At 35.4% G+C, this 24,512-nt stretch overlaps 1 protein-coding gene across 1 annotated transcript in view; it reads right to left on the bottom strand.

Annotated features, from left to right (window-relative positions):
• The window catches only part of LOC136040924 (WD40 repeat-containing protein SMU1-like), a 56,979-nt gene that overhangs the window by 16,234 nt on the left and 16,233 nt on the right, over positions 1-24,512 (bottom strand). The window contains exons 3-6 of the mRNA XM_065725343.1: positions 22,933-23,047; positions 17,230-17,418; positions 11,494-11,723; positions 4,267-4,356 (exon numbers count right to left, since the gene is read on the bottom strand). Coding sequence (XP_065581415.1) covers positions 4,267-4,356; positions 11,494-11,723; positions 17,230-17,418; positions 22,933-23,047 — 624 coding nt within the window. The remainder of the gene's footprint in view (positions 1-4,266; positions 4,357-11,493; positions 11,724-17,229; positions 17,419-22,932; positions 23,048-24,512) is intronic.

Here is a 24,512-nt window from a genome sequence, read left to right as displayed (position 1 = left end):
TGTAAAGGACTGCCTGGTCTCGAATCTTGGTCAAAACAATATTGTTGATCTCGTGGACGTCTATATTTTTGGGTGCGAGAATCGCTCTTTCACTTAGCCATTTATTATTTTTATAATTTTTTAGAATATTCGGAAATACTTTTTCAATCAATTCATTTTTGGACGTCACTAAATTACAGAAATCAGCAGGTAGTTGTATACGTCCTGAAATTGAGTCTACTGGGAGCTTTCCGTTTCCAATTGTCAGCAATTGATCTGAAAATGTTTGACCAGAGTCATCGTTTTGCAATCGGACACGCATATTTGTAGTTAATTTTAATATTTTTACGTGTGCCCATAAATTAGAATTTTTCAGGCAAGCATTCATTCGTCTTCAATGGCTCTGGTGGTGCAGCCAATAGAGGAAGTTTAACTTTTCCTGAGGCGCAACACATTCCCATTGTTTCACCATTGAATTTCAAGGCCTTGCAATAGGGACAAATTTTAGACATTGTCCCGATTTGAACACATCTACTCAAGCTATAATCATCGACTGGGTTGTACCTGAATGCCAGGCGATAACTTTCAGGTTGCTCTGATTCCTCGGCACGCTTTCTTTTCTTACTTTCTCTATCAGCAGCAAGCCTGATTTCTTGCTGTTCTTGTGATTCCTCGGCACGCTTTCTTTTCTTACTTTCTCTATCAGCAGCAAGCTTGATTTCTTGCTGTTCTTGTAATTCCTCGGCACGCCTTCTTTTTTCACTTTCTCTTTTAGCAGCAAGTCTGCTTCCGCGTTGCTCTGGTAGTTCCTCGGCACGCTTTCTGTTCTTTTTTTCTCTATCAGCCTCAAGCCTGTTTCCTTGCTGTTCTTTTGATTCCTCGGCACGCTTTCTGTTCTTTCTTTCTCTATCAGCCTCAAGCCTGTTTCCTTGCTGTTCTTTTGATTCCTCGGCACGCTTTCTGTTCTTTCTTTCTCTATCAGCCTCAAGCCTGTTTCCTTGCTGTTCTTTTGATTCCTCGGCACGCTTTCTTTTCTGACTTTCTCTATCAGCAGCAAGTTTTTTGGCATAGACTCTTTGAGCATCTTCATCGGCTTTTGCCATGGTAAGTTCATCAGTCATTGTAAACTTAAACATTAATAGATTTCTACGTGAACATATGTCTTAAATATCTTAAATGACTTCACCGTCAAAGCAAAAATGACGACAACTAATTTCATGACGTCAGTCAACACAGAAACATGACGTCACCTGATCCACAGACAGACAACTTATTTTTATATATATAGACAGATAGAAATAGAGAGTAGAGTAAATGAAGATAAGCCACAATGAAAATTTTTCTTTATAAAGGTTTTTAATACCGTAAGTTATCAAGGAACAAAGTTTTTTTCCACAATATCTTTTAGAATAAATTTTATTCTTTTAACTAATTTTTAATAACTAATTGAATGGCGAAACTGATCTTTAATTTATCTATCTGTTCTTTTGTTCAGGATTCATAAAACACATAAATTAGGCTGAAGCTTATAATTTGTAAGAGTTGAATAATATGAACATTTTTTTAAGTTTTTGGCCGAAAGAAATTTGCATTTGAAAACAGAAACATAACAGCCAATAAAACTGAAGGCTTCTTAAGCTATCATTTTGTCGTTAATACATTAATAACACTAAACATTAAATATAAAATACTGAATTCCTCGTAAAACTGAAAAAACACGATACTATAGGGTCGCAGTTTTAGCAACCCTAAAAACAGTTTTAAACATCCCATAAGAAACATCCGGAGCGCCCCTCCGGAGGGCTATTCAACCGTCAAACCCTAATCCTTTTGGATTGGGCTCCCAAAAATACAGTGTGGCCCAAGTTACAATACAACTTGTAACTTGTTCACCAAGGATTTTCGGCCCTAGCATCAATGAAGCCTAAATACCGTGGAAGACTAGATGTCAGCAAAAAATTGAGAAAAGCTTTATCAAATATCTGTCCTCACTTCACCAAACTGTCTGGAAAAAAAAAAATATTTTAGTTTAAAAGACATTTGTAAAGTAAATATCAAAATTAGGTTATGTTTGTTTTCTTTTTTAGCTTTTTGGTACTCTAAACATGACTATTACAATTAATTTATTAGGGGGGCTCACTTCTGGGGTCGAACAAAGTGGGGGAGGGGGAAGGCTGGTTGACCCGAAAAGTATTAGAACCACTGGGTTGCACTACAAACTATAGTAGATTATACCATTGAGTTAATGGTATTAAAATTCCACTTGGCTTCGTCAAAAAAGAGGTAGCCTTGGTACTAGTTAATCGAAGGAAAACCCAATAAAAATACAATTGATGTACTAGTTGGTAGTTAAAAGAAAAATTACTTCAAAAGCTAAACCAAATTCCAAAGCAAAAACTGATATGAAGTAAAATAATAAATTCACGAGGCAAGTTTTCAACTATATTCCAATAGGATTATGCGATTCTTGAGTTTTATTTTGTGTAGACCCCCCCCCCGAAAAATCCTTGCGTAAAACACCCCCTGAAAAATAATCCTGGATACGGCCACGCATGAAGGGCAACTTTTTTTGGTAATAAATTTTCCTGCACTTATACTTTTTGTATTAACACTTACAAAGTTTAGGGTTGTAATAAAGAGAGAGAGAGAAAGGTTTATTTAAAACAAAAATTGTAGCTCAAATGACTCATTTGACGTTGAAATACAAAACATGTTATTATGCACTATTTTCTATTGACGTAAAAAAGGGACGAAAGAGTTCTGGTAGCGGTTTGTCCGAGCACACACAGGCAAAAGTTTTACTTTCTGTCTCGTACGGCTGACTATCAGGGTTTCTGGGAGTAAAATGTCACGGTGAGCAGGGCTAGACAGCAGCATTTTGCCAAACCTCAGAACAAGGTCACCCAAAGGAAGTTCAAGAATTTGGAGTTCAAGGGTTGCTAGGGCGTTGTTACAGGAAATATTTCTATTACCTAGGATGATCCTGGTTGCCCGTTTTTGGACCGACTCTAGTTCCTGCATCAAATTCTTATGACAGCAGGATAAAAAAAAGAAGCAAAAATGGATTTGGCCAGATTTGCTTCTTAAAAGCTATTTAAGATAATAATTATGTCAAAAAGACTATCCTCATACGCTCTAAGAGAGCTAAATTCACTTTGCGTGGACCTAAGTCCACAGAAAAAAAAACGACAAGAAATAATTTTAATTGATTTTTCACTAATTAAAAACAAAGCGTCGATCCCATTAAGCTGTCAAATAAAAAACAGTTCAATTTTAAAGAAATTAGTAGAATATTTTACCCAACAGGGTGTGAAAGAAAGAAAGGATGGGGAGTGGATTTACTTATTGAAATTTCAATCATATTGAGGGAGGAAGAAAACCTTCGTTCTCTTTATATGGAAAATTTCATTGTGGTATAAATGGAGAATTTAGTGGAGGCAGAATGAGGGAGTCAATCAGGGGGTAGATGAATAAGGACAACCAAATTTGTTAGGAGATTATGGAGAGCATTATTGACAAAACACAAGCGCGATTTTATATTAAATCGATCTCATGTTAGTATAACAAAGTCCTCAGTTATCAAAGGGATGATTGCAAATCTTAATTGCATATTTCCTATAGTTTCATGTGCCCATTGCATTGCGTCATACGACTATTTTCGGATCTGAAGGTTACTGATTGGTTGGAAGTTATGGATACCCACCAATTAAATTTTTTTTATTAATTATTAACTATTTATTAATAATAATTATTAATTAATCATAATTTATTATTACCGCAAATAAATCATTTGCGTCTTACGATCAAAATCTGTACTTAAGAAATTTTAAACATTTAATATAACAAAAAAAATTAACAGGGAGGAAAGTCAAAGGATTTTTCAACAAACTTTTTTCATTTCTTCGAGGCTCGAGAAGAAAAATTTGGTACCAAAGACATTGCTTACTACTATTCCTGCAAGTGAAAAACTAGGACATGGCCCGTATTGGAACCAAATCACACCAAGAAAATGATTAAAAAGGCCAATTGGCAGACTGAAGTCCAGGAATCTTATTGATTAGAAGTGAGGGAGGAGATTAGAAGAAATTTCTAAAGACTCTGGTTTTAAACAACTTTTTGCAAGAAAGCAGAAGAGATGGATCCATTCTATATTGAAACTTGCAAAGTTTCATGCTTTAATATTTGTAATTATGCATTTAATTAAAAATAAATGTTAATATATATTAAATATAAAATGAAAAAGGGAATTACATGTTAGTGACAAATGACAAGAATATATGTTAATACCTTTCCATCCTGACCTCCAGAAGCGAGCATTTCTGAATCCCGACTAAATGCAAGACAAAGTACTGCCTCCTCCATCATCATAAAGTTGTCCTAAAATAGAAAAAAAATAGCTGAAAAACAGCCAGAAAATAGAAATTTAGCAATCTTTTGTGTTAGTAGTTTGTTTTGTGGTCACCACTGGGTCTGGCGAAAGATTGCCATGCACAGAAGTTACTGTCATAGACCGCAAAACAGATTGTTAGTCTAACACAGGTCTTAGGTAGACACCCTATGGTCTGAATATAAAATGAAATTAATTTCTTGGGCATTTTTGATGCACTTATGAATAAACCATCTCATCATATTTCAGTGGCTATTCTAGACCTAGGCAGAGGAGGGGGGGGGGGAAGAGGATCATTGAAAACAGTTTGCCAGGGACAGACAGTAGGGAAGTTTCCCCTTAGTTGGAGTAGTCACTTCTTGAGTCTTTCCTCTTCCATAAGGGGATGTCGACACCCTTCCGCCAATCCCCGCGAATTATCTCCATTTGCCAGATTGTAGAGAACAGGGTGTGGAGAAACACCCTGAGGACCACCGTATTTTAGCAGCTCTGAGCTTAAGCCGCAGATACCAGCAGCTTCATTATTCTTGAGCCTTTTTACTGCCAGTCCGATTTCTGAGGGGCTGAAAGGCTCGTCTGGAGGAGCATCTGCTTCAGTTCTTTGACTGCAAGGTTGGCAGGGACTGTTATTAGGAGGCATAGATGGTCTAGTATTGTTGAGGAGCGAACAGAAGTGGTCCTTCCACTGCTCAAGACAAGAACCTTCATTAGAAAGAAGTGCCACATCCCTGGACAGGACGGAACCCAAGTTGGGAGTTTTATTTTCCGTTATTGTTATTATGTTTTAATGGTCATTATGTTTTTATGGCTATTTTTTATGCACTTATGAATAAACAATCTCATCATATGTCAGTGGCTACTCTAAGCGCAGGCAGAGGGGGGAGCTGCCTCCCTGGTTTTCTGACACAACTGTCATAAGTAAAGATTTTAAAAAACATATTAATTATACGATGTAAAGTAATAAAAATATACATTTAGAGCACTTTTTTTATAAGCCACGTAACTTTCGACAATTGCATTACAATCATGTATTTTCGATTTTTATTCTATGGTTTATTTTTTCGCTCTTAACATTTGATTCGTCCACATTTCCTATTTCTTTTATTCCTAGGGTTTCCATTTTTATCTTCAGAGTTTTCAGAAAAATTTAAATTAAATAAAAAACCACAGCTTCCGATTTTAGCAGTAAGGGGACAAGCATTCTTTTTGCTAGAAATAGGTTTGACACTTTTGACACAAAAATATTTTCGCGTGCTGACCACTGGTCTGCGACACGCAGGTATCAATCTCCTGATTCCCTGTGTCCGACGAAGAGTGCAATACGTGATTGGGGGAAAACTCTCCGGCGCTTCTCGCGTTTTCCCGTACATTTCTCCAGGTACCCATTTAGAGGTGGGTGAACTCTGGCTAATCTTACAGATTCACACGACTGATATCCTTTCAAAGCCAAATAACCAGCGCCACAAGGACTCGAAACCCTTTTTTGATAGAAAAGTAAATAAAATAAATAAATATTATTTTAAATATAAAATAAATAATGCTTTTATAGAATAAAAATAAATTTGCAAAAAAGTACCTGTATAAATCAAATCCATTATTTAGAGAATATATGGCATAAATTCCAAAAAAAAAAACATACTAAATATTATACGATACTGATTTCAATCTGTCTTTAGCCTGACTTATCGTATTAGCAAAATAAAAAAATTAAACTCAATACAAACTTTTATATTTTTTTCAGATTGGTCTGGGGCTCGAAAATTAATTTTAGTCTAATTTTAGAATGCTGTATCAGCCTCTCACGCTTAAAAAGCTTTTAAGGAGTCTCTGAAATTGGAATTTTAGCATTCTTGAAAATCGATAAAAGCGAAAAAATATAAAAGTAACTAAAAGACAACCAAGCCCTTGTCATAAAACAAAACAAACCCTTGCGACCCCAACAGACTGGCAATAGAATTGTTGATTGGCAACGCTGTTTTCTTGTCTTATCTAAGTGTAATCCAAAAATCTTCAAAAATCAGAGGAAATAAGTATCAATCTGCTTACCTGCTTTTCTAATAAGTGACCCTATAGAGTGGTGTATTACCCTAACTCGCATTTTTAAGGTCAATCTTGTTATTTAAGGACTATTTTATTTGACCTTGTTTTAATTAGCCCACGTGTACGCTTGGTTTCAAAATTAGCGCGTGCGCACTGTTGTCACTATTAGAACGATAGAGTTATGGAGAAAAATAAAGGATCGTCTAACACAGTTGCCCAAAAAAGACCAAGACATTCGCCCAAAAAAGGTGTTGATGAGTGCAAATGTTGTGACTCCAAATTGCAAGATGACGATTTTGCATTGCTTTGCGACTCGTGCGAATCCTGGGTATGCATCGTATGCTTGGAAATGACAGAGCCGGAATACAACTTATTCACAAAAATGACTCGGAGGCTCGGGTCACTTTGGTTCTGCCCCGTATGTAAACAAAAGAAAAACACGATCAACGAAGGGCTGACATCTGCAGACATTGAATATATTTTGAGGGGTCAAATTTAAACGTCATTTAAGGCGATGGAGGATAAGTTTTGCGTTTTATTAGAGCCTATCCAACGGAAAGTAGCTGAAATCGAGAATGACCTGAAAAATAAGTGCACACTTTCCGACGTCCAGTATTTTACCGAGAACCTAATAGGAGTGAAGTGTCAGAGCTTGGAAAAAAACCTAACTGAAAAATTTGTGAAAAAGGACGAGGAAATTAGTGTCAGTAGCTCGAACTTAAGTTCATTTTATGTGTCAGATTTTGTGGAAAAACAAAAAAACCTGATTGTATTTGGTTTAGCTGAAGACGCTACTTTGTCATCTCGTAGACAACAAAACGAGACCGATTGCAAATTTTTCAACGACAAGCTACTTGTACTTTGTCCTGCGAAATGTAGCTACTCAGTTAGACTTGGTAAACATACGCCTGGTAAGATCAGGCCTATTAAGTTGATGTTTAAGACACCGGTAGAACGTGATACAGCTTGTTTCTTTCTGATGTCCGAGACTGTTAGTATCAAAGCTACTTACCCCTTGTTCAAAGTCTCTCATGATCGTACTACGATTGAACTGTTGGAAAAAAAGAAGTACGATGCCCTGAAACAGGAGCTGAAATCGAAATTGGACGCTGGCAAAACTAACTGGAAAATAAAACGTAGCAAAAACGGACTAACCCTCGTGAATAATAACTCTTTTCGTGAAACCCCAAATAGCTACGCGAGCATCGAAGAGTGACTCCCTAAAAAAGTTGAAGTGTCTGAGTACTTATCATAGTACTTACATGTGTATTGCAGCTTTTTATCGTAGTCCTACTGTGAATTTATCGAGTCCAGTTAATAATGCCAATATTCTAGCGTGTATTTCTCGTCTTGTTGGTCGTAGTTCAAAGTTCCTTATTCTAGGTGACTTCAATTTACCTTTGATAGATTGGAGTGCGCATAGTACGAGTTTGTCCACTTCATCGTATGAGCAGCAATTTTTAGATAGATTGGATTATCTGTACTTATACCAACATATTGTTAGGCCAACTCGAGCCAGGAATGATGCTACTCCATCGATTTTAGATCTGGTTATTACCAAGTCAATCGATGATATTTTGAGTGTAGATTTCCGTCCGCCTTTAGGTAAAAGTGATCATGTTGTGTTAGATATTTACATGAATATTGATGCTCAACAGAGAGGTTTTGAGTTTTATCGGCATGATTATGCTAAAGCCGATTATGAATCAATGCGACAATTTATTTCGTCTATTAATATCATGTATGAACTAAAAAATAATCATGTTTCTCCAGACACCGCGTTTGATTTTGTAAAAAAAGTGTTGAGGGAATGTAGGGATAAATTTGTTCCTTTGGCGAGGAATTTTTCCGGTCGCAGAAATAATCTTAAACTTCCGAGACACATACTCCAAGCAATACGCGAAAAAAATAGTCTTTGGCGGTCTTATATTGAGTCACGACATAGTAAAGCAGTCAGACAAAAGCATTTGGATACTCAGTTGCAAGAGAATTCAGGTGAATGGCATGCGTATTCACTAGCGAGAAACAAGGTCACTCGGCTTCTTAGGGCTAATCGTGAAGAGCTTGAGTCGCGTATTATTCACTCAAGCACCGTATCACCTAAAATATTTTGGAAATATGTAAATAGGAATAAACCTAACCTTGCACCATCTATATCTACGTTCACACATCCGGATACACACCAAAAGATTGATAGTGATTCTGAGAATGCTCTTATTTTTAACCAAATTTTTTCTTCAGTTTTTGTTAAAACACAGCCAATTCATTCAAATGAAGCTAATTTTGCATCTCAAGTAGAGTCGATTGCGTCGCCGGACATTCTTGTTCCATTTGATGATTCAGGTTTCTCATTGACTGAAGTTTATACTATTCTTATAAAATTGGATACGTCTAAAGCGCCGGATATAGACAGTTTCCCGAACATAATGATAAGACAAATTGCTCATGAAATTGCAGAACCACTTACCTATATATTTAACTTATCTTTGGCGCATGGACTGTGTCCGTCAGGGTGGAAGAAGGCCTTGGTAAAGCCGCTTCATAAAAGTGGCTCCAGGTCAGATTTTAAAAACTATCGGCCAATTTCAATCACGTCTATTTTTGCCGAGTGATGGAAAAGTTGATTGTTTCACGCGTTCAAAAGTATTTTGACGGAAATCATCTTTGGAATCCTGCTCAGCATGGTTTCCGAAAAAATAGGTCTTGTAATACTCAGCTTCTTGAGGTTACTTTGGATTTTCAACGTTTTGCCGATTTAGCTATACCCTTTGACTGCATTTACATCGACTTCTCGAAGGCATTCGACAAAGTCTCAATACCCACCCTTCTTAAAAAATGTGCAGCTTATAAATTGGGTAAAAAAACAATTGCATTTATTGCTGATTATCTAAACGGACGAACTCAGCAGGTTGTCATTGGTGGAGCTAGGTCATCCTCAATTGATGTTTTAAGCGGAGTCCCCCAGGATAGCTGCCTGGGTCCAATTTTATTTTGTTTATTTATTAATGATCTGCCTTCCTCTGTTCAGCATTCTACTGTCAAGATGTTCGCGGATGATGTAAAACTTTATCTACCAGTACGAGACCAAAACGATGTGCAACTTTTACAGGAGGATCTTGACTCTATAACTTATTGGTGCGAATCTAATTCCATGTTCATAAACCCTTCAAGAGTGTTGTTCTACACTATGCTCGTAAACTCCCACCTGTGCATACTTATCAGCTGTCTGGCATACGAAACCCTTCTAACGAAATAGTGCGTGACCTTGGTGTTTACTTCGATACCCAATTGAAATTTGATAGCATGTTTCGGAAATTGTAAGGAATGCGAATTATCGTTTATCGTCTATAAGGAGAAGCTTTAGTAGGTTTAACCTTCGTAATTTCTTACTACTATACAAATCAATGGTCCGCCCTCTTCTTGAGTATAATACTTCTGTTTGGTTTCCATTAAGTCTAACGGATGAGCATAGGATAGAAAAGGTTCAGAGAAGGGCCACTAGATTGGTCCCATACCTTCAGCGCCTTTCTTATCCGCAGAGACTTTCTAGGCTTCAACTCCCGTCGTTGAAGTTTCGTAGACGTCGCAATGACCTTGTAAATGTGTTTCGTATAATTAAAGGAGTGGATGATGTTGATCCAAATTTATTTTTTAAATTTAGCCATTATCACTCTACTCGTCAGCATGATTATAAATTATATCCCCCAAAACCACTGAAAAAAATTGGTCAATTATCTTTTGTTAGTAGGGTTGCCGGACCATGGAATGGTTTGCCTTTGGAGGTTGTCGAGGCAGAGAGTGTTCGAAATTTTAAGAGTGCATTAGTAAATACGCCTTTTTATTTAGACGCTTTTGTTGTGTAATGTCGTTTTATTTAGAAGTTTTTGCTGTTTAGTTTTGTTGCCAATTTACTTTAGATTAGTATTATGATTTTGTGTTTTTGCGACAAGCATTTATGCTTACCGCTATTCGTAATAATAAATAAAAAAAAGAAGCTCACCTTGATAGATAAAAACCAAATGATGGCTTTTGACCTTGTCATCCCCACCCCTACAGTGAGGAAATTTGTCATTCAATTTGCTATAATATGCCTAATTTTTGATTTAATCCCTCCTCAAATTTGAAAATCCTGAGAAAAAAAAGAAAATAAAAAGACAACCAAGAGGACCAGGGTGATTTTAGACCAGTTTAACAAATGAAGCGAGAATTAAAAAAAACACAACAGATATTTTGGCAAGGATCTCTGACAAGCCTTTTTCAGCATACAAAACAAAAATAAAAAAAATAAAAAAGAACAAACTTGGAGGTGAAGCCTACCAAAACAGAAGACATGCTGAAAAAAAGGTCAAAACAAATGGAAGAATATCCCTAAATCAGATTGGTCAATAAATCTGTCCCTAGGGATTAACTTTGCCTCTCTAATAAACTAATTTTTACTAATACATTCAAAGGATGTTGGTTTAAACTGAAGAAGAATATTACTTGATTCCCTTAGTATTAAATTATCTCAAATTGGGTTTATAGGAATGCCTCTGTTATCCCTATTTAAAGCAAGGTTTAGATTTCAATTATGCTCTTGAAAGATTGTGGTAAATTATCCGTCACCTTTGTTGCCACTGACCTCAGAAAAGAAAAAAAAAACACATTAGAATGCAATGAAAAACTAAAAAAAAACTCAGAGATTCAAAGTTTCTAGAAGCGTCCCAAGCGGCAAATACAGCAGGCGAATATAGAATAAGCCCAATATAGACCAAAAATATACCAAAACCCTGCAGACAAATATAGACTAAGACAAATGTGACCTAAGAATCCCCTTGACGTAAGACCTAAGAATCCGCCGGAAAATGGGAAGGACAATAAAAATCAAAGATATGTCTTTAATAGCCATTACAAAAATATAAAATTAATATTAGTATGAGTTTACGTTTTGGGAAGAAGGACTTCGATCAAATAGTCTCCACATTCTCTACAGTTTACACAGCCCAACAGAATTGAGAGGCAGTTCACCAAGTTTCCTAACGTTCGACAAAATCAGAGAAAGAGGGAGCTCATCAGCCTCCCACTCAAATGCAGTTTCTTTTGCTTACCTGTGCTTGATACTTCAGATCCTTTCGAATTTTTCCGGTAGTGAAATTCCAAACTTCAATAAAACCATCAACAGAGCCCGTCACAAGGAACTGTCCATCTGGTGAAAATCGAGCACACTCAACGTGAGATTTCAAACCAAATTTAATTTGCCTCAATATTTGTGTTGGAGGTTGTTCTTCTTCTTGCTCTTTAATAGCAGCTTTTCCGCGGAATAAATCAATTTGTGTTCCTTAAAATATTGAAAATGTTGATCGGGAAAATTAAAAATTAAAAAAAAAAAAAAAAAAAAAAAAAAAAAAAAAAAAAAAAAAAAAGAAAAAACAAAGGTGCAAAGATTACGTTGTGATTGTTTTGTTTCCCACTTGATAAAAATAAAACATAGAAAAAAAAACATTTTGAAAAGTACCAATGCAAAGGAGCAAAACTTACTTTTTAGATACAAATAAAACAGATTAAACATTTTGGTTTACAAATATTGATAATAATTTTTTTCAAAAAATCCATTTTTTTTCCAATCTGATAAATAATTCCCAGTCTTATTTCTTCAACTATAACCCCTATAACTCATATATCACTTATCACAGAGAATTGTAGTTATATATATATATATATATATATATATATATATATATATATATATATATATATATATATATATATATATATGTGTGTGTGCGACCAAACTAACCATCTTTTGGTTAGCTTTAGCCAAACTAACCATCTTAAAGAGGTTAAAGAAAGATGGGTGGAACATTTTGAGAATCTGCTAAACCGAGATACAGTTGCAAGAAAAGATATAGATGAAAATGAAAAAATTTGTGATACCTTGGATGTGAAGGAAGATTTGTTTAGCGAGGAAGAATTAGCGACAGTACTAAAAGGATTAAACAATAATAAGGCTCCAGGTACTGATAGAGTGATAAATGAGTTTCTTAAATATGGCGGCTCTGAGGTTAGAAATAAGCTACTGAAGATTAAGAACATGATTTTTGAAAAAGGGGAAGTACCTAATAATTTTAGGAAAACCTTAATTAAACCACTGTACAAGATAGGTGACAAGATTGAGTGTCGTAATTATGGAAGTATTAGTCTGGTCTCTGTAGGTAGCAAATTACTGAGTAATATGATACTTTTTAGACAGAGAGATGCTGTAGACACAGTTTTAAGGGAAGAACAGTGCGGTTTTAGAAAAGGTAGACGATGTGTCGACCAAGTTTTCACTCTTAGGTTAATAATTGAGAAGTCCCTTCGTTGTCAAACACCTTTGGTCCTCAGTTTTATCGATTATGAGCAAGCTTTCGATTCTGTTGATAGAACAGCGTTAACAAAGGTCTTATCGTTATATGGTATATTAGAAAAATACATTGAAGTGATTTGTGCTATGTACGAGAATAATGCTGCTGCGGTTAAGGTAGGAAATGAGGTTAGCAACTGGTTTCGTATTAAATCAGGAGTTTAGCAGGGTTGTGTTCTATCCCCCTTTATGTGGATCATTTTTATGGACTTCGTCTTAAGGAGCACAGGAAAGGCAATTGGGGACCACGGAATCAAATGGAAAGGAAAAACCTTCCTGGACTTAGATTATGCTGATGATTTAAGTATATTAGATGAAAGTGTGAGCAAAATGAATGAATTTTTAGAGGTTTTGAGAGTTCAGGGTGCTACAATAGGCTTGAAAATTAATGTGAAGAAGACTAAGTCACTAAGGCTAGGAATAAGTGAAGATGAAAAGGTGACGTTGGGTAACGAAAAGATTGATCAGGTTGGCAGCTTCACTTACATTGGTAGTATAAAACAGTTCGTGGTAACGAACTGTAGTAAGGAGTGACCCGGCTCAATAGTAATCAAAACTCTAAAAAACGAAATTTTGATACAAATAGTTACATCAAAAGAATCGCATTTTAATGCTGATTTTAAATATATAAGTTTCATCAAGTTTAATTTTACCCATCAAAAGTTACGAGCCTGAGAAAATTTGCCCTATTTTCCAAAATAGGGGGAAACAGCCCCTAAAAGTCATAGAATCTTAACGAAAATCACACAATCAGATTCGGCGTATCAGAGAACCCTACTGTACAAGTTCCAAGCTCCTATCTACAGAAATGTGGAATTTTGTATTTTTTGCAAGAAGACAAATCACGGATGCGTGTTTTTTTTTCAGGGGTGATCGTATCGACCCAGTGGTCCTAAAATTTTGCGAGAGGGCTCATTCGAACGGAAATGAAAACTTCTAGTGCCCTTTTTAAGTGACCAAAACATTGGAGGGCACCTAAGCCCCCTCCCACGCTCAGGTTTTTCCAAAAGTCGTCGGATGAAAATTCTGAGATTGCCATTTCATTCAGCATAGTCGAAAAACCTTACAACTATGTCTTTGGGGACGACTTACTCCCCCACAGTCCCCGTGGGAGGGGGGGCTACAAGTTATAAGCTTTGACCAGTGTTTGCATATAGTAATGGTTATTGGGAAGCGTGGAGACGTTTTCAGGGGGATTTTTTGGTTGGGAGGAGGAGTTGAGAAGAGCGTGTTATATGGGGTAAACTTTCCATGGAGGAATTTATCATGGGGAAGAACATTTCTATGAAGGGGGCGCAGCATTTTCTAGCATTATTTAAAAAAAAAAATGAAAAAGTTTTTTCAACTGAAAGTAAGGAGTAGCATTAAAACTAAAAACGAACAGAAAATATTCCACATATAAGGGGTTCACCTCCTGCTAATACCTCACTCTTTACACTAAAGTATTTTTAGTAATTTCAACTATTTATTCTACGGCCTTTCTGATTCAGGGGATTAAATTTAAGCTTTAGTGTAAAGAGCGAGGAATTGACGAGTGGGTGAACCCTCTCATATACGCAATAAAAACATACGAATATAGAAGTTTGTTACGTAAGTTACATATATCTTTTACTAATGAAAATGTTCGTAAAAAACTAAAAGTTCTAGTTGCCTTTTTAAGTACCCCAAAAACTGGAGGGCAACTGGGCCTCTTCCCCCTTACTTTTTTCTCATAATCATTCGATCAAAACTATGGGAAAGCCATTTAGCCAAATAAATAAATATGCAAATTTCACTTTAGTTATTCATCTGCAGAGAACCGAAATCAAAACAAGGATTAACTAAAAAACGTTCAGAAATTAAATAAAAAAAAAAACAAGTTTTTTTAACTGAAAGTAAGGAGCGACATTAAAACTTATAACGAACAGAAACTAACCCGTATATGAAAGGGACTGTTCCTTCTTCAATGCCCAGATCTTTACGCTAAAGTTTTTACTGTTTTAAAAAGTAGAGTTGAGAGAAAGAGTCAAACTTTAGCGTAAAGAATGGGGTGTTGAAGAGGGAACAGCCCCTTTCATATACGGAGTAATTTCTGTTCGTTTTAAGTTTTAATGTCGCTCCTTACTTTCATTTTTTAAAAACTCGTTTTTTTTATATTTAATTATCAGTAAAGACGGTGGGAGCAGTGAAGATGTTAAAAGTAGAATAGCTAAGGCTCAGGGTGTTTTTTCACAGTTAAAAAAAAGTTTGGGAGAATAGAAAGATAAGTCTGCAAACCAAGATTAGAATATTGGAAGCTACAGTGATGACAGTGGTCAAATATGGCTCTGAAGCATGGGCGCTCCGAAAAGCAGATGAAAATTTACTAGATGTATTCCAGAGAAATTGCCTACGGATTGTTCTGGGTACCCGGCTGACTGACCGTATTTCAGATAGTAGGTTGTACGAAAAATGTGATTCAATCCTGCTTTCTAGTGCTATAATGAAAGAAAGGTTGAGATGGCTAGGCCACATTCTGCGGATGAAGGATGACAGATTGCCAAAGATTGTCCTTTTTGACCAACCGCATGGGGCTATACGGAAAGCAGGTTGTCCTTGTCTTGGTTGGGAGGATGTCATAAATAAAGATTTAAAGGAAATGGGAACTTCCTGGGGGGGAGTAAAGAGGGAGTCCTTGAACAGATTAGGTTGGAGGAGGAGCGTGTGTAGCTGTGTTGGCCTCAGGCGGCTTTGTGTTGCAGTGAGTTATTATATATTTACCAATAAATACTTTGGAAGACCATAGACTTGCATTAAAAATAACAAAATAAAAGAAAACTAACAAGCTACAAAATCAACAAAAAACTTCTGACAACTCAGAAGTTTACTCTTTCTCGGATTTTAACTGACAACTCAGGAAAAACATCGTGAAAAACAGCGTAAAAAGACCATCCTAATAGCTTATTCACTATGAAATTTAACTAATACCAAGATTTATCTAGTATAAATTCGAGCCAATCAGATTTCTCATAGAATTTTCTGATTGGTTGAAAAATTTTAGAAGTTCAGATTAACTCAAATTAGCGCTAGTTAGTAAAATCTTATTGTGAATGGGCCTTCAGCGAGACTTGTTGTACATTCCAGAATACCATCTTTTCATAACTAAATAGATAGCAGTCTCAGTCAATTATGGCTAAAAAATTTAACAAATTCATTCTTTTTCTTAAGTTATGCTGAAACAGAGAATAACAAGCCTTATTAAGAAAAGCAAACAGAAGAGCAGTACAAATACAAAAACACTTGTTAACGCTTTCAGCATCAACAAAAAAACAAAGTCTTTATAAACCTGTTGACAAATTGATTGGTAGATTACACTGATCCTCAAACAATATCCAGTCTTCCCTCCCCTAATGTACACAATAAACTGATGGCTTTGAGGCTACTTTCGGGAAAAGGTTATATTTTTAAATTTCATGCCAAGGTTTGATTTTGAGAATTTCCGTTTTTTTTCTTTATCTTCCCAGTTTGAGCTATAATTATTTTCTTTTTGTGTGTTTCCTTTACACTTCCTGATTCCTAGATTTTACTTCCATATGACCAATTCCCCCTCCTATCGGTTTTTCTCTTTTCGTGCTTGTTTTCCACATAGAATGGTAATAATTTTTAAATTTCGATTTATCCAAGTTCATTCGAAGATTTTGATCATTTTTACTCATTTTATTTTAATTTTCATGGTTTTTTTGTTCTTCTTTTTCCAGAATTTTATTTTCCTCTCATCATTTTATTCTTATCGTTTTCAAGCTTCTTTTCGCATTAAAGACAACTTAGCTGGGGCATTTATCAAAACAACTTTTCCTATTTTCCTGTTGAAAACAAAGTCTTTTCCTGCTGAAAGTAAGTCCTTTTCCTGCTGAAAACACATCCTTGGTTCCTTGTCTTTTTTCTCCAGCCTCACTTAACGTTTAACCAGTTTAGTCTCCGAACTTATTTGAAAAGTCCATATTTTATTGCTTGAATTAAAATATTGACATATAACCTGAATTTGAATTAAAGATTAAATTAAAACCGAACAGTCAATTAAATTATAATTTTTACTCTGAATTAAGTAAATCGTAAATTATTAAACTTAAAATGATATTTTCAATTATAGAAGAACACAGGGAGGATAGAGCGGAGGAATCGGCTCTATGAGCCATATCCCTGTCAGCCCTTGTTTTTCAAATCTTAAAAGTCCATTGTTTGGTGCTTTTAACGTAGCATTTAAAAGCAAAAAATTTAGCTGTAATACATTATTTCACAATCAAGCGGATTAATATAAAAAATGTAGTTTATTTTTTACTTTTTTGTAGTAATGTTATAAATTTATGTCAAAACCATATATTTGTTTAGCATGAGAAAATATTATTTCTGATACACAGAGCAAAAAATAAATAAAACAGATTAGAAGGCAAGGGGAGACCAGAGAAAAAAACATAAATAGAACCTGGTGGGAGGAGTCCTTGGTGCTGTTGCCATTTCAGAGCCTGCCCAAGCAGTGCCAAAAGCCTAGACGGTGGTGCTACAGAAACTTCGCCACTTAAAGCCTGCGCAATCGCTGCTCTTCGCTTTTCCTTACTCCCACCATCTGGATAGGCTTCCCGAGGATCAAAATAAGATCTTGCTAACAAGTTTTCTGCAAAGAAAAAACAGCAAAACAGATCAATTGTTTTGAAAAACTTTTTTGGGAGGAAGGAGAGGAAAGGGCAGAGAATTATGCCAAAAGTATGCTGTCACAAGAAACTTAAACTTAGATATCCAGTTCACAAGTGTTTCCAGAAAGTTTTTTCCATCATGGCTCTGAGAAAGATCCTCAGACCAATCCTGGGTAACATTCAAATCCCCCCCCCCCTCTACCTTCCATATATCTAGTTACAAAATACACTAGAAGCATTGCTGTCTTTGTCATTGTACAGTAACGTATCCAGGACTTTTTTCGAAGGGAGGCAGTTGCAAAAAAAAAACTTAAAAACATTGACTGCAATTTTGTTGTTTTTTTATGATCCGGACACAATTTCCGGGAGGGGGAAGGTGGTTCAAGCTTGGTAAAAAAAATGGGGATTAAATTAAATACGGACTTGCCAAGTAACGACGAGCCTCATGTCACACAACAATTACATCAAATGTCCCTGAAGCACTTTTAACCTAATGGTAGTGTTGTAACTGGTAAAATTGGTCACGGTAAAATGTGGTATTTTACGCATTTTACCGGTTTTTTTTTAACATATTTTACTGACATATTTTACAACGCCTTGCAATTTTCAGAGCACAAAAGCACAAAGAGGCTGGCAGAAAAAGGACTGAATAGTTTTGTTTCGTGAACAGTTGCGTTTCCCGGCTTAAAAGTTCTGACTTTGGTCTCTTGTTATCAGAAAGATAAAGTATATTATTATAGCACAGGTAGCTACAATTTTAAAATGGCGAAATATTAGGTCAAATAAATTACATTAGTTCTGTGAATTGTTAAAGACAGAAAGGGATACAAGCCAGATTGACATATTACAAACAAGAAAACAAATTATAAAACCAAATAGCCAAGAAAAATAAGGGTAATGTCAGCCAGTGGAAAAAAGAATCGAAAATGATAGAGGTAGATATATCGTTAGGGAATTCCGCGCCAGCTGTCTTACAGTGTTCATAAAAAAAAAGAAGAAAACTAACCTTTGGAATTAACTCTAACTGAGCTGAAAAAAAGACTGAATCAAACAAACCAAAAAATCAAGCCAGAATAAATGACAGATTATTCATCAATTGCATTGGGCAAGACTCCACTGCTTAGTGATTGACTTAGCTTGTCTATTGACCTAACTTTCATTAAAAGTCTGGTCAGGTGATCTTAATTTAAACTGAAGAAAAATGTTATCTGAATCCTTTAATTTTAAGTTACTGTAAATTGGGTTTATATGAATGAGAGCATGGAAAACAGCTAAGACATTCAAGCAGACTTGGCTAAGATCGTAAAATCTGAAAATATAATAAATATTTAATAATAATTTAATAGTGATTTATTAAATATTATAATTTATAATAATATATAAATTAATTAAATTAAAAAACTGTTTTTAAAGTAATTATTTTAAAATTAAAATTATTTTAAATTAAAAAATTATTAATAAATTATATAAATTAATTAATTAATTTTTAATTATAATAAATTAAATTTTTATAATTTAATAATAATATTTAATAATTTAATAAATAATAAAAAATTTAAATATAAAAAAAGTCAAAATATTGGAAAAATAAATCGCAGTTAGAATAATTGTGAAAAAGATAATGTCAATGATTCAAAAACGAGAGTGAAGAACAAAGAGATACACTGCTAAAAGATAAGTGGTAGCAAAATCTACAACGACTCTAAATATCGCAAAATCAATGCAGTGACACATCCATCGCAAATACCTGAAGATGATTTAGAACCAGCTTCATCTAGCCCAATGCACTTTTTAGACACGATAAAGCTGTTGAAGAACGCCCTACACGCCCTTTCAATTGTGGAATATCTTGTAACCTAATAAATATCTTGGAAGAAATATTGTGAGACAGGAAAAACTATATCGAAGGTCACTTGAAAATGCGAGAAATGAAGGATGATGTAAATCAACCCACTGATTCCCTAGGGCAACAGCCTTGGTTAGAACACAAGCGACAATAAGAATAATACTTAAACACCATCCACGTAGCCGTGCCGAGGACCGGCGGTGAATTCGACGGCCTTGGTTAGAACACAAGCGACAATAAGAATAATACTTAAACACCATGCACGTAGCCGTGCCGAGACCGGTGGTGAATTCGACGGCCTTGGTTAGAACACAAGCGACAATAAGAATAATACTTAAACACCATGCACGTAGCCGTGCCGAGACCGGTGGTGAATTCGACGGCCTTGGTTAGAACACAAGCGACAATAAGAATAATACTTAAACACCATCCACGTAGCCGTGCCGAGGACCGGCGGTGAATTCGACAGTCTCCAGATGTTGTTTATATATATATATCCAATAGACAGTGAAAAAAAATATACAAAAGTCCAGATATTTCGACCACATATACAGCGAACGTCATCAGTAATGTTACTAAAATAATATAATTGAAACTAGCATTTTCGTACACAAAAAATAAATAGCTTTTCGGATCATTCACAAATAATTTGTTTCCCCTCTCTGTTCCTTAAACCAAGCTCTCCCCATTTTACTTTCCACAGCTCCAATTATTCCAAAGTGGTTACTTCCTTCACATGTTACTCCCATGAATAAGATTACATAAACAATGACAATTGAAAATACCTTTTCAAATTGGTTAATTCCATAATCAGTTACTACAATGAACAAGCTTGCACTAGTAATTACAATCAGAAACAGAGTTATATGAATAAGGCTTCCATTTTTGAGTTGAAGGCTGATTGTGTTGCCTCTCTGCATGACGATTGCGGTGGCTGGACTGACGCTGACGGTCAATGCATTTCAGAAAATTGATTCTGAGGGAGCTGCATTGGGTTGGGCTGGAGAGTTTCTTGTGTTGGCTCTATGAATTCAGAAGAACAAGAAGAATTCAAGAAGAACTATGAATTCAGAAGATTCTTGTAGACTTGGTAGCAACTCTGATGGAGTGGATTCAACCACATCATCTAACGATATCTCAAATTTTGGCCTGTGTCAATGGTAACTTTTAATTGTGCCTTTAAAGCTGTCTCTAGTGGGCAAATTTTGGCCTGTTTCAATGGTAACTTTTATTTGTGCCTTTAGAGCTGCTTCGTTTCGAGGTGGTACGGTTGGTGCTTGAGGTCTGGTACAATTGGTATCGTCCTGTTCTATTTTTTTACAAGAGGAATTACATGTCAGAGTATTGGTTGGATCATCTATAGTCTTTGGATTTGCATTTGGTTCGCCCCCAGAGGCTCTTCATGTTCTGTCTGATTCAATGGGATTATTGATTTTTAGACTTTTCAACTTATGTAAATCTAATTTTCTCAGAATTTTTTTTATTTAAATCTCCTACAGTCGTTCTCACTACTCCATTGTTAGGAGATGACGGACAAATTACTTGTAAATGCTCTATTTTGCAACGCCATTTATCATTTATTCAAAGACTATGGGGCCACCATTTTGGAGTAAACAGTACAACAAGAGTACCACTTGGTGTATACAGAACTAGTTTATGTCGTCAACAATCCTCTTCCTGATTGGACACATTACTTTTATTAATGATTTACTGTCAAGAGGTTCAACCACTTCACCACTCTTCAACCACTGAGAGTTCAACCACTCTTTCTACACCTTTAAAATTAATAAAACCTGTATGCAGACAAATAACTTACCAGTAACTCTGGTAAGTTACCTGTACCTCTACCTGTATGTGTAAGTCTGATATTGTAGCAGCTGTTGTCTTGTCGACTAACATCAGTTGCTCCAGAAGTTGCTGTTAGCCTATTTTCTATTAGCCATCTGGTGGTATCCTATAGACTAATTCAATAAACTAGCAATTTCAAGTGTTCAACCTGAAATAGCCTAATTTGAACAATAACCATTTTGATGCACTTATCAGAATTTTAGCAATTCGTTGGTATAGGCTATACAATTCTTCTTAATTCCCTTTTGGTAACAAAGTGTGAGGGTTTTAGTTTTACATAATTGTGCTCAATTACAGGGTGACCCAAAAAGATTCGTACCCATATTTTATTCGATAAAAAATCCATTTTTTAACAAATATCCTTTCTGTTGCAGGACGTAAAAGGTGAACCTTTGGATGATCGTTTGCAGCTATAGTTGCCCCAAACATGTCTTGGACCAATCAGCAGAAGATATTCTCCCTGGAGACTTATTTTGTGACAAAATCATACCAGAGTGTACAAATTCAGTTTCGAAAACTTTTCAATTGTCGCAACTTATTTTGCGACCTATTTTGGACGAATTTTTCCAAAATAGTTGTGGACTTAGGTTCTAAAGCCACAGGGGAGACTTATTCAGGCTGGAAAAAGAGGAAAATAATGCTGCAGTTAGGGACTCAGTAGGATGCAAGATGCAACCCTAGGAAATCAGTGCATAGACGCAGCCAAGAACTCGGAATGACAAAGGAGTGCAAGGACATGCAAGGAATGCAAGGACAGAAGAAAAAATTGCTGCAGTAAGGGACTCAGTAGGACACAGCCCTAGAAAATCAGTACGTAGACACAGCCAAGAACTCGGAATGACAAGGGAGTCACTGTGGCATGTTCTCACGTTTAATTGGACAGTGCAGTCCCTCACTACAGCAATGTTTTCTCCTTTCCTTGCACTCTCTTTCCTGCCTGAATAAATTCCCCCTGCGTCTTTAGAAATAAGTCCACTACCGTCCCATGTTCACTGAATTTCGTAACCCAAGTAACAATCGTGATTTTGATGGAAAGTTGCGACAATGGAAGTTTTCGAAACTGAATTTGTACACTCTGGTATGATTTTATCGCAAAATAGATCTCCAGGGAGAACATCTCGTGCTGATTGGTCCAAGACATTTTTGGGGTAACTATAGCTGCAAACGATCATCCAAAGGTTCACCTTTCATGTCCTGCAACAGAAAGGATATTTGTAAAAAAATGGATTTTTTATCAAATAAAATATGGGTACGGATCTTTTTGGGTCACCCTGTACATACAGGGTTTTAACCCTATTATGAAGAAATATGTCTTTACAACATGGTGCCTTCTCTCCATGCAGCCAATACTGGATAAAGTATATTGGAGTCAATTTAAAAATTTTTTTTTAGATACAATATTTCTGCAACAACTAGCCTATCACAAAGTAAAAACTTTTTTTTACAGTGTCAGTTATTTCTTGGACAAAAATTTCTTCTAGTTGCTCCAAAGACTCTCCAGCATTCGCAGGTGAAAATATGTGTCAACACCTTTTCAGTTTATACTATTAAATATTGTCTCTATACAGCACGTTTTATACAGTGAATGACGTAATTGTAAATATAATTATGTGATTTTTCAATTTGATGTCATTTACAGCTGTAACATTCATGCAGCCTTTTATATTAGTACATGATGACATTGCAATACCATCATTTATCATTTTGTGCTCTTAAAATACATATGAATATAACGTCATTCACGTGGAAAAACTTTATCCAAAATTCACTCGAAATGAATTTTTTAGGTAAAAAAATTTACCTAAATGAAGATATCTATCTGCTTCAAGTTGCTTCAACATCAGCATTGGGTCAGTTTGTCTTAGTAATGATTTGGCTGCTCCAATTTCTCTCAACTCAATCAGTTCTAATACAACCTTTAATAAAAAAAAAAATTAAAGGTAGAAGTAAACTAATAAAAAGATAAACCAAATAAAAAGTAACTGTCAACCTGCTATAGCAGCCGGACCAAACAGTTTGTCTTAGTAATGATTTGGCTGCTCCAATTTCTCTCAACTCAATCAGTTCTAATACAACCTTTAATAAAAAATAAATTAAAGGTAAACTAATAAAAAGAAGTAAAGAAGTAAACTAATAAAAAGATAAACCAAATAAAAAGTAACTGTCAATCTGCTATAGCAGCCAGACCAAACATAAAAAAAAATGATTAAGTCCGATTCCTATTTTCATTTTTAAGCACAGTACTACTCACTAGAAGTGATATGTTCATGCAAATATAAGAGATACAGATAAAATTTGCCTCTTTTATAATAATAATAATAACTTTATTTTTGCCCGCTCATACAAAAAGAGAAAAGCGAAGAAATACAAAAGAAGAAAAGGAAAAACCAAGAACATTCACCATCAAAGAACTCTCATCAACTCAAGAACTCAGCATCAAAGAACAAACATTTCTTTGTCCTAGGTATTCTTGTCTATTGTTTATTGTCTTTTTGTCTATTGTTTATTGTCTTTTGTCTATTGTTTACTGTATTATTGTCTGGTATTCTTTGTCTATTGATATTCTCGCTTCAAGAGGTATTTTAACTCATCTCCAGTATATTCCAAGCTACTCGGGTATAATAGGTAACCATAAGGCAGAAAAAACACTTTAGATTCGAAGCTGCAGCTCACCTTAGGAACTAGAAAAAAAATAATCAAAAACTGCCTTTTTTAGATTTTAATTTTCAAGAAGTCTCCGAGCCTTGAGTCTTTGATTTAAAGAAAAACTATACATGACCATACATATTTGCATTTCTCTTCACCCCCTCCCCCTCCCTTGCATAAAAACGGAAGGGCCTTGGTTGATAGGGGGGTAAAATATTTTCTAATGCTCACTTAGTTTCAGAACTTAACTACTAAACGATATTCTATTTGATAATTAAATAAAAAAAACAACTAGTTTTTAACTGCAAGTAAGGAGCGACATTAAAACTTAAAACAAACAGAAATTATTCTGTATATGAGAGGGGTTGTCACCTCCACAACGCCCCGCTCTTTACGCTAAAGTTTGACTCCTTCTCACAGCTCTACTTTTTAAAACAATAAAAAACTCTAACGTAAAGAACAAGGCGTTGTGGAGGGGACAACCCCTCTCATATACGGAATAATTTCTGTTCGTTTTAATTTTTAATGTCACTCCTTACTTGCAGCTAAAAAAAATTGTTTTTTTATTTAATTTCTGAACATTTTGAATTAATGTATGTTTTGATTTTGGCTCACCGCACATGAATAATTAAAACGAAATTTGTCTCTTTTTTTACTAAATGGCTTCCTCATAGTGTTCATCGGATGATTTTGATAAGAAAAGGGTGGGGGAGGAGGCCTAGTTGCCATCCAATT

The sequence above is a fragment of the Artemia franciscana genome, chromosome 21 (genome assembly GCF_032884065.1).
Source record: "Artemia franciscana chromosome 21, ASM3288406v1, whole genome shotgun sequence".
NCBI lineage: Eukaryota > Metazoa > Arthropoda > Branchiopoda > Anostraca > Artemiidae > Artemia > Artemia franciscana.
Note: the sequence above shows the minus strand (reverse complement) of the source record. Positions and strands in the feature narration are given on the sequence as shown.